The sequence below is a fragment of the Channa argus genome, chromosome 20 (assembly GCF_033026475.1).
Source record: "Channa argus isolate prfri chromosome 20, Channa argus male v1.0, whole genome shotgun sequence".
NCBI classification, from domain to species: Eukaryota; Metazoa; Chordata; class Actinopteri; order Anabantiformes; family Channidae; genus Channa; species Channa argus.
In genome coordinates this window covers 7,118,529-7,129,231 of record NC_090216.1, presented here as the reverse complement: position 1 = coordinate 7,129,231, position 10,703 = coordinate 7,118,529, and the positions used below count along the sequence as shown (strand labels likewise).

The following is a 10,703-nucleotide window of genomic DNA, read 5'->3' as shown; positions in this document are numbered from 1 at the left end:
GCAGCCTCATTATTGTATTTTTTTTTACTAATCTGTTATAAAAAGAAAAGCTTGCTGAATGTACCTTCTAGACCGTTGTCCCACAACGGCAAAACAAATAAGGCTGTTACTACAGTTATTTTTCTTTAATTGTTTTGTATGAAATTAATGATCTAAAACAGAGTATCAAAATTTTAAGACCATATTTATTCAAATCATTTGAGAAGGAGTAATCATCAAATTTGTTTTGTTTTTTTTGCATCATACGTGATGTCAAAAGGGCATCAATTCATCAATACTTGTTTGAGATACAATTGTATCTTTTATTTAATTTTAACTGATTTTGAAATGGAACAAATGAAACAAATGTTCAGTTTTTGATCTATTTTCTGCAAGAAAAGAGCCATTGCATCAAGCATAACAGCAGGAGGAAGAAGGGGGAAAAAAGAAATATCACAGAAACACCACGAAGGAGGAGGACAGCATCTTTTATCTTACAGAACTTGCCCCAAAACCACCTAAGAAGGAATCTACAGTACGAAGCATGACTCCATCCATGGAACTTCACGTGAATGGCTTTGTGTCATGCTTACTGGGTCAATGAAAGGCCACATTCAATGCCATCCTTCTCTACCGTCAGTCAAACAGGTGAGTTCTGGGAAACTATTGAGGGGACACACATCAGGTGAGAGGCTTTGCTGGACCTCACGGTCGTATTTACCTGCTCCTGATCTAGGCATTAATTTTGTCGTGGGGGACGCCGGTTGTTACAGCCGGAAGAGTTTGGTTCACCTGGCTGCGTGAAAGAAGCACATGGAGGTGGACATGCTGAGATCAGGAAGGGCCCAGAGTGGGACATGGTGGACAAAGAGTTCCCTTTCTACTACTATACAGAACAGTTGGTAAGTGAATGGGGAACATTAGCAATTGTAGCATTGAAAAGCAGTTCTCTGATTTGGTCCTTTTTAAGGATGTCAATGAAAGAACCTAGAGGGTTTAGCACGTTTAAATAAAAGGTTTTATTTACCACTAATCTAATCAAGTAAAGATCTGTAGTTGGCTTTAAACAATCTTTCTGAAATGTGAAGAGATGTCTGCTGGTTATCTGCATTTTCAGTTTCTACCTGTAGGCAGCGCCGTTGAGCTCAGGGTGAATGCCTGGTTGATCCATAACTGCCCAGGGTGCCGTAGTGACAAAGAACTCCTTGTTGACGCAGTTTCTTAGGCTGTCGGGGATACGGCCTGTCATATGACACACACACACACACACACACACACACACACACCGTTAAAAGCAGCAAACCACGCTGGCATAAATCACGCATTCTAAAAGGCCATAACTTGTCCGAGGGGATGAGAGACCAGACGATGGTGAAGTGCTAATGACTTTTTAGGCTGATAAACATCAGGCTTGGGTACACAAATGCAATCTGGATGTTTTCTGGGGGGCTCACTCCAGGCCTGTGCTCAGCGTCGGGAAGCTAATGATATCTATATTAAGAGGTCCAGATTTATTAAAGGCTGCCTAAGGCTGCAAGAAAGACATGCAACGACATGCAAAGACATCTGGGAAAGAAAGATGTGCAACAGGTTAGATCATAGACTGAACCTGAGGGGTGTGTGTGTGTGTAGAGTTTGAGGGCTTGACTATGAAGCAGGGAAGCCCGAAAACTGATCGAATGTTTTGTCTCTCAAACATTGGAGGACAAATTTGCAAACGTGTTTATTCGACTGTACCCGTGATGGCTCTTCGGATCTCTGTGGCAGCTGCCTCCCTCATCTCCAGAGAGGCCTGCTCACTGTACCAGGCTGTGTGAGGTGTGCAGATCAAGTTTGGAGCGTCTTTCAGTGGACCTTGAGCAAAACTACAACACACAGAAGAGACGGAGCAGAAAATAGAACAGTGACATAGAGTTTTAGATATTGCAGACATGATTTATTTTTTGGGTGATCGGAAACCCCACTGCTGGCCTTTAACTTGATTTTTAACTAATTCCCATTCTTTTGTTTTAAAATAGAAAATGTTTGCACAAACATTGTCAAACCCAGAGGCAGAGAATGTCAGATCCTGCTATTTTCTTCTTCCTTTACCAAATTTCGTTTCTCTCCTCTCTTTCGGCTCTGAGGAACAGATCATGCCCAGCTCCTTCTCCTCCTCTTCTCCTTGTAACACTTCGCCTGCTTCTGGGCTTGTCTGAGTGTAACGCCTCAGCGGTGCCCTGAATCAGCGTTGTGTTGCGTGGGATGCAGGGACAAAGTTATGAGCCCACCCCCAAGTTGAATTCTCAGAGAGTCAGTCAGCAGAGCAGCCACCTAGAAATAAATGGCATCTAAACTCTGTGACTGCCCCTGATGTGTGAGCAATACACAAACACCAGTTACCCTCTGAGATCGAGAACATGGTTCCTAGAAAGGTGGAAAATGGGGAGGTTTGTCAAGCTGTTTGCCCCTCCGGTGTGAGCAGGAGCTTAAAGTGGAAAGATCCAAAGCAAGGCTGAGCAGGGGTGACGTTTGTAAGAATTTTAATCCAGTTTTTATCGTTTTGGACAGACTATCGGACAATTCTTTAAAACTTAGTGGCTTTCGAGTCATTTTAATTCGAGTGATTTGTAAAAAGAACACATGCTGTAAGTGACTTTCTTTCTGCCACTTTAAATTATCATACATACTCCAGTTCCATGATAGAATTACAGCATAATGTCTAATTAATTAGCAAATGAATTAGCCTAAATCTACAATTTTCCCCATTCCCATTTTGAAAAGTGTTTTCCGTTACACTCAACCATCCACCGCCAGCTTTACCTGTATTTAGTTTCCTCTGATGGGATTAAAGAGAGCTCTCATTCTCCTGAATACCATTAACTGCAGGTCCCGGAAGAAGCCTTTTAGAACAGTATGAGGTGTCTTTAACTCGTCATATGTCTGCAATTGTTGGTGCCTGCTTGTCCATCTGTCTCTTTGGCCGTTTAAAGTTTTCTGTCTTTTCATCTGTGTGTGTAATTAGTTGCTTTCTTTTCCTTCCTGCACAACTGACTCTTTCCTGGTCTGTCTCTCTAAGTGAAACCTTCAACTGTCTGCTCTTTGGGAGAGATTTGTTCCGTGTTTGTGTGTAGTCAGTTACCTGAATGGCTCAGTCTCATGGACGTCCAACGCGGCTCCACGTATCCTGCCCTCCTTAAGCGCCTGAGCCAAGGCTTTCTCATCCACCAGCCCTCCCCGTGCAGTATTGACCAGGAACGCACCTTGGCGCATCTGTGGGGCAGAAGACACATCAATATGAAAACATCTACAAAAGGTGTGTATGATTTTGTTTGTATGTCCATCAAATAACCTGTCATGCATTAATAGGTTTTAAGTTTAGAAAAAAAAATCCCCCCCAAAAACTGGCAGTGTCTTTGTTGTGCCTGATACCTGAAAGATACAGGTGACATGCAGCACCTGGGAGAAATGCTGTCAGATATGGGACAGAGAATAGTCTCTATCTAAAACCAAGAGATGAAATGAAGGATGAGGCATAAGCTCAAAGACTAGGCAGCACCATAAACCCTGGCTGCTTATTGGGGGGAGGCACAACAAAAAGTGTAAGACGTAGGACGAGAGGGAAAAAAATCAAATGAATATGCTCAGAAGAAAGTAATCCCTTAATCTTGACAAAAGCTCAAATCCAGGGCCATGAAAAGCCTTTACGCTGGCAGGCAGTCTTTTATTAGGTCTTGGTGGTTTTGAAACACACAAACACACAAACATACACACACTCTTCCACTTTAGAAGCTGAGAGTGACTGCCAAGATTTTTTGGTGAGGAAAGGGAGCGGGAAGTGTTCTTTCACTGCAGCACTTAGGGAGGCAGCTGAAAATCATGAGCTTTGGAGAAGACAGAGTTAACTAGGTTAGGTTATTAACCTCTACACCCACTTTTCTTTGTCTCTTCACATGCTGCACCCCACAAATCTGAGACAGAACGCAGGATGCAGGCGACGCAAGACAAAAGACAAAACAGTCGGTGGCAGCATGAAGACATATTGACAGACGTTTCTTTAGCCCGTGCAGTTCCTCTGCTTCCCTGCAGGTGTCACTCCAGGCAATGCGTCAGAGTGCAGTTATTGACTCAGAACAGCACTTTCCCCCCTCGCAGTGCTCTCAGCCCCCTGCTGTGCAGCCTAGTCGATATATTTGCTGTAGCCGTGGGCTGGCGCTAATTGCATTTGACAGAGCAAAGGAATGAATTTGTGTCCAGCTTTGGTGGAGCTTAAGATAAAAAGCAGGGAATGTGCAGGCAGGAAAGCTGCTACAGTTTCATCTTTTCCTCTCGCTTTCTCTATGAACTATAATGCTCTTTAAGACAGCCTCCAGGCTGACAGAGTAATAATACACCAGCAGCTCTGCTTGTTTACCTGCGAGATAGCACTGCATTAAGCCCAGGTCAGGTCAGAGCCAATGAGCTGTTCGGCTCTGTCTGGATGACACGTCTGCGTTTGTACACTGTGTGTGCGTGTTTTACCAACGTACCTGTTTGATGGTGAAGTCGTTGATGAGGTGATGGTTGTGTTCGTTCAGGTTGCAGTGCAGAGAGACACAGTCGCTCTGATAGAGCAGGTCCTGCAGGGTGTAGACGCGCTGGACGCCCAGCGAGCGCTCCAGACCGTCCTGCAGGTAGGGGTCGTAGAAGATGACGTTAAAGCCGAAAACCTTGGCCCGCACCGCTACTGCCTGGCCCGAACGCCCTGGGGACACACACAGAGGTAGATGGTGTTTGTTTATATGCAAAGTCAAACACAATGAACGGGGGGCTCTCAACCATTTTTTGGGCCTGGCTTTCTTCCAACTTATAAAAGGAAAGTGCATGTATGCTAAGAAAGACAATCAAATTAACGTCCTGCCAGGATTCAGTCCACCGAACGATGATAAGAACACTGGGGGATAAATAAACACGGAAAAAAATTACAAAACATTTTTACAAGTATGTTTAATAAAAGATAAAGTGTGTGTGTCCAGAAAGTGCAGATTAAAAAAAATTTAAAGCTCATTACTAATCAGTTTTTTAGGCAACATATCTGCAGATATGGTCTGTACTTGTCACACCAGTGAAGTCGCAAACTACTTTCAAGTGAATTCTAATTACAGTAAAAGTCGTCTCAACTGCAATATAAACCAAACAGCCGGCTGCGTGGCACAAAATTACAGGAGTAGTAAATTTAAAAATACCTCTTAAGTACTGCTGAAAGAACTCGGCATTGTTTTGTTCATGAAATAGACAATTAAAAAAACAACTTGTGTGAAGCAGAGACAGAATGTGTGGCATTTGAGCCTCTCCCTCTGTCTCTCACAGCCATTTGTTGTGTAGGCAGTGAGTCTCCACTCTGCTCTGATGCTGGAGATACCAGCTTCACAGCAGCAGCTGTGAGTGATGGAGAGCTGGATGTGGCTGCTCGTGAAAAAGATCGATAAGGTCCTTTACACTCTCAAGGTCCTCTCTTTGTGATGGAGCATTATGTCCCGCTATTAGGCTCCATCGCTGAGGAGAATCATTCTCTCCATTTTCCTCTTTCAATCTCGGCCAATAACAGACAGCAGCATAAAGCCCTGTAAAACTTCAGCAATCATTTAATTTTTTTTTCCATGTGGTGAATTACAGCTGCAGCTAAATGTTATTGCCACTAGCAACTTTTTCATTACAAAAAAAAAAAAAATCCTCCTGAAGTGATAAATATTTAATACTGTATCCATATCCCCACAACCAGCCCGGTGTAGTTCTGCTTAAATACTTTTTGATATCTCACAGAGCAGAAGCACAAACCTGTTGCAGCTGCTGGTCATACAGTAAGTGCAGGTAGAAAGAGAAATACTGACGACAGCTGAAGGGAAATGGGTTTTTTCCCAGTCAGTTTGAAACACACCAGGTTGGCTTGTGGGTGCAGTACAATTTGATTTACCGAGGCTGCTGCTGCTGCTAGTGGGGGTGGGCGTGGGCGTAGGGTAATCAAAACTGGCATCTCTACTCTTCTCTAAAGATGTTTTGCCTGTGTTATTGTTGGAAAATTGCTTCAAAGAGATGGATTTGAAGAGTTCGCTGGTTTGTAAGGATTTGCAAGATCATGTGATACAGTTCATGTCTAAAAATATCTCAAATGGTTGTTTGGTTTGGATTTTTCTGTTTATATGATATGTAAATATTGTAACTGTGCTCAAGAATTGTCTCATTTCCCTTTTTTCCTTCCACACTCCAGTCCACCGAAAGAGAGGGCACACTGCGACCCGGAGGTTCAGGTTAATGTAAGTGTATTGATCTCTGACTCCGCTCTCTTGACTCCACACTTTTGCTTTGTGTTGCTCATTTATCTGCAGCCAAAGATGAGATTTTTCAAATCGGCTCCATGCAAACCACAGGCGGTACAGCAGATTTGGTGGTGATCAGTCAAGGCCAACATTAGGAAAGAACGAGGCTGATCCTCCTCGTTTTGTAGAATAACCTTTTCATCGTTAGTTTGTACAGCAGGCAGTCAACATCCAAACTGATGTGAATCTGGATAATCTGACCGTGTGGCTGTGGGACAAGGAAATGTAGTTTGGTGCGTAACGTTTGTTAGAATTATGTCAAGCAGATTTGTCATCCCATGGGAGAGTGTATCTCGCTAATGTGTTTATAATCATTTTTTGGACAAGAATTAAGGTCTATGGCACCGATGAACTAGCTAATCCAGGCTGCAGGCTGACAACAAAACGTGATGGAGTTTATCCTTCCAGCTTATTATTCAGTCTTTAGTCTCTACCTACACCAGAGAGACACATCTGTCTCCTGCGAAATGTTGTAATTAGCAAAAAGCAAAACAATGACCTGAGAGACAGTAAAAAGCTCTGCAGGAAGGAAGCTGCAAAGTCGCGTGATCCAGTTTTTACCGTCTGAGCAAACTTTTTCAGATACACAAGCTTCGATCCATTGTTAATATAATATTAGCGATTATAGGAGCTTAGCTGCTTTTCATCATATGTAAGAATCATCCTTTAAGCTGATGAATGAGTCACTTCTAATCATATATGCAGAAGAGGCTTTCACATTGTTCTTAATAGGAATGCACTTTTTTGGGAAGTACAACTAATAACGTATTAAGTCCAACACTGATTTTAACAGTATAGACTCCTAAAAGGTTGACATGGCTCATACTTGAAGTTCTCCTGTGTCTATTGTTGATCTGAGTTCCACCCCCCACCCCCCCTTCTGTGCGTCTGCAGCCTGCAGAGTTGTGCAGCTGGCTGTATGTGCAAAGTCCTCCAAGCAAACACCAGGAGGCCTTCGCCCTCTCAAACCTCCTGCTGACAATGGACATTGTTTAGAAGGCGGCTAGAGCCAGAAAGACCGGGAGAGGAAGCTTGTGGGAGGAATGGGTGAAAAAGAGAGAGATTAGTTGGGCCTTCTCTCTACCAAGACCTGCTGTTCGGGTACAATGAAGTCTAGGCGGCCGTCTAGGACCTGTAGGGGGGAGGGGGTTGTGTGTTTCTGTGCTTGATGGTGGGGGGTGTATGTGGACACAGAGATAAGGTAACACTCTGGAAATGTTTGTGAAAAGACACAGCATCTCTCCGCCCAGTGATGTCGAAACAGGGAAGAATGACACACAATCAGCAGTAAAACAGGTGCCGAGAGTGAAACACAGGCCGAATCCAGTCTACCATGAGGGACCTGATTATGGTGGGGCAAGATGTCGAGGGAGCACAGTGACAGAGAAGAAGAGTCGTAAGCATTAGAAGTAATAGAGATGTAATGGTGAGCATTAGAGCGGTGGGATGAGAGAACAGCGTGGTAGAAAAAAGGAAGTCGGGGGGGCGGGGAGGCAAAACAGACAACCCTGAGAAAATCTGTGGGATGGGCAGAGGGAGAAAAATAACCTTATCAGGACAGGAAAACAGAAGGCACACTGAGCAGAGAGAGGATATGAAAACACAGAAGGCAGGGCATGGAAAGGGAGACAAAACAAATACGAGTTAGAAAGCTTCACCAAGGATCTAAAGCAAAGAGGACAGATGGCTGAATAACCGATACTCACCGAAGCCAATGAGGCCCAGGGTCTCACCACGGATGCGGGCGGCGCCGGATGCAACCTCACGAATCTGCTCAACACTCTGGACCCGGGTGCCCTCGCGGAGAGCCTGGTAGAGCCAAGTGTTTCGCCGGTAAAGGTTGAGGATGTGGCAAATGGTGGAGTCTGCCGTCTCCTCCACAGCTGCCGAGGGAATGTTACAGACTGCGATTCCTACAGAAGAAGCGGACACAAGGCAGGACAGTTTAAAATCGACAGAATTAAAAATGGAAACAGCTCAGTGATCACAAATCTAATCGGGATATTTCTCCTAATCTGTCCTGTTTAATTACACAATTATTCCTTAAAAATGCTGAGCTGCAGGATTATGTCAAGTTATTCTGTTCACTTAATTGTGCAAAATGTTGGTAATTTAACAAACGGTTTAGCTAAGTATTATCTAGTCCTACTACAAACATTTATCACCACAGGGCAAATTAATGCAAGACTACATACATAAAGTCATCTGGCTGCCAGAGTAATAAACTGCGCTCCACTAGAACTAATCCTACAGAGACGAAGGCTGCAGAACAAAACAACACTGTGTAAAGTCAGTAATTTGTAGAAATCTGTAACACAATAATAATGACATCATGACATGAGCCAACAAAAGTCAAGATAAGATATCCTGAATTATTTCTAGATTTTTCTAATATCCATTTTTACGTGCACACGCATGACAAAGTGAATTTTAGGGCCTTTCTATCCAGATGTCCTCCAGCAGAATAATCATAATTTTACGGCCCTCAGGGAATTTAAACTCTATGACCTTTTGATATTACCTCAGCTATCCTCCAACTTTTTTTCTCTTGCCCTAACACTTAAGCAGTTCTGCCTGCCCTCGCCTTCCTCCAATGTCCTCATCCCACTCTGTATCTCAGAGTAACAGCAAAGTCTCTGGACAGCAAAAAATAGCCACAGCCTGCTCAATCAATGGCCTTTTTTCTTCTCCCTGAGAACAGCCGTCGTATCAGCGCCGCCTTCTCCGAGCTCGATAGCTTTTGACTCCTGCGTTGCGAGGCAGAGCGCCTTCGGTGAGTGGGTGGCAGTTAGACACAGTATCTCGTATTGGCAGGGAAATGGCAGCTTTGTCAACTGTACAGGCTGTTTGAGCCACCAGCCTGCTGATATAAGCCTGGGTGGTAGTTCAGAGAGAAGACTGAACTCTCCTCTCTCGGTGTCTCTTTCTCTTTCGGTCTCTTTGAACATTATTGCTCACGGTGGGATGCATTTTGAAAATCGCTACATTAAAACAGTGCTACATTTAGGCGCTATTAACTCTATGATCTTGATTTACCCTTTAATTACACTGCCCCCTTTGGCCTTTTACTGTAGAAGCAGCCAGAGGCTTCTTACCTCACGTTTCAGCTAAATCTGATTACTTGGGGCCCATTAATGATCCAACTACAACTACGCCTCTTAACAAAATCCATACATCATGGGGTACGATAAACAAACTGAAATTAGTCTTTTAGTATCCAATAAAACACAACACATTTGATCCCGTTGCAGCTCACTCTAAACTTTAAAACCACCTGTGGGTTTTAATGTTGTGTTGGACGGGTCGGCATGGGAAAATCTGAAAAGCTGGTCACGAATTGTCAAAACAAGCAGCGAGCTGCAGACCAGTCAGAGTGCTTGTGCTGACCCCTGTCCACATGTTGTGGCTGATCGGTGTATGTTGGCACATGCAGTAGTACTAAACACGATGCATTAGTGGATATTTAGAAGTGGTGACTACTGTGGGAGTTCCTACCCAGCTCTCCTGCAGCCTTGATGTCTATGTTGTCATAGCCGCTGCCAATACGGATGATAATGCGTAGAGCTTTAAACTTTTCCAGGTCCTCTCTGGTCAGGGTGATGGTGTGGTACATCATGGCTCCCACTGCCTCATTGAGCACCTGAGGAAACACATATTCACAAAAATCCTAAGGTGATGATGAAAAACAACAACTTGCTTTTCATGTCATTGAGTGTTTTTGTCTTTCTATTGTTGTACATGTGCCTACAGTATGACTAGACATGAAAATTTAGAGTTCATATGAGCCCATGACAATCACAAGATCGCTTTCCTTCCGGAAAAAATCACATGTCTACCATGACTTTTGACGTTAAGGAAAAAGTTTACAATTTTACAGCGAGGGGAACTAAAGAGGTCACATGGTCACCAAGAGCACTATCATGCAGTCGTTTCACAGACCTGCTATGGAAATGGAAACAAGTCATCATATTGTCTAGCAGGGGCTCCACCTCTGCGTGGTCCTAACAATTGGACCGAGGCAGTATTTATGGACAATGGATCTGTTTGACTGACTGGACACTGGGGCCAGGATATACTTTAAGCTATAACAGCACGTGGTGTTGAGCTGCCCTTAACATGTGGATTTAAAATGTATCAAGGGTCACATGATAGTAGTGAAGATGCACATTTCAAAAAATTTTTATTATGTTCACTTGGGTCAGATCAAACTTAAACTCAAAGCATCCCAACTCTATTTCTTTGTAGTTCTTGGTTAAAAACTGTCGTTCTACTATTGTTTTGGTTTTTGGTCCTTTTGGCTTATTTCCTTTCTGACGCAACCCTCCCCTATTTCTACCGGGTTTGGACCAGCACTGCACAGCTGGGGATGGGAGTCTACTATTGTTACTA

General features: G+C 43.7%; 1 protein-coding gene across 4 annotated transcripts in view; it reads right to left on the bottom strand.

Moving 5' to 3' along the window:
* Positions 1 to 10,703, bottom strand: part of LOC137105649 (C-terminal-binding protein 2) — a 90,062-nt gene that overhangs the window by 2,736 nt on the left and 76,623 nt on the right. For 2 of the 4 annotated variants that reach the window (XM_067488137.1, XM_067488139.1), the window contains 6 exons: positions 9,810 to 9,954; positions 8,021 to 8,227; positions 4,488 to 4,702; positions 3,101 to 3,231; positions 1,717 to 1,844; positions 1,104 to 1,221 (listed from right to left, as the gene is read on the bottom strand). In XM_067488137.1, the coding sequence (XP_067344238.1) occupies positions 1,104 to 1,221; positions 1,717 to 1,844; positions 3,101 to 3,231; positions 4,488 to 4,702; positions 8,021 to 8,227; positions 9,810 to 9,954 (944 nt within the window). Of the gene's footprint in view, positions 1 to 700; positions 776 to 1,103; positions 1,222 to 1,716; positions 1,845 to 3,100; positions 3,232 to 4,487; positions 4,703 to 8,020; positions 8,228 to 9,809; positions 9,955 to 10,703 lie in introns of all 4 variants that reach the window. The other 2 variants (XM_067488140.1, XM_067488141.1) reach the window with 2 other exon arrangements.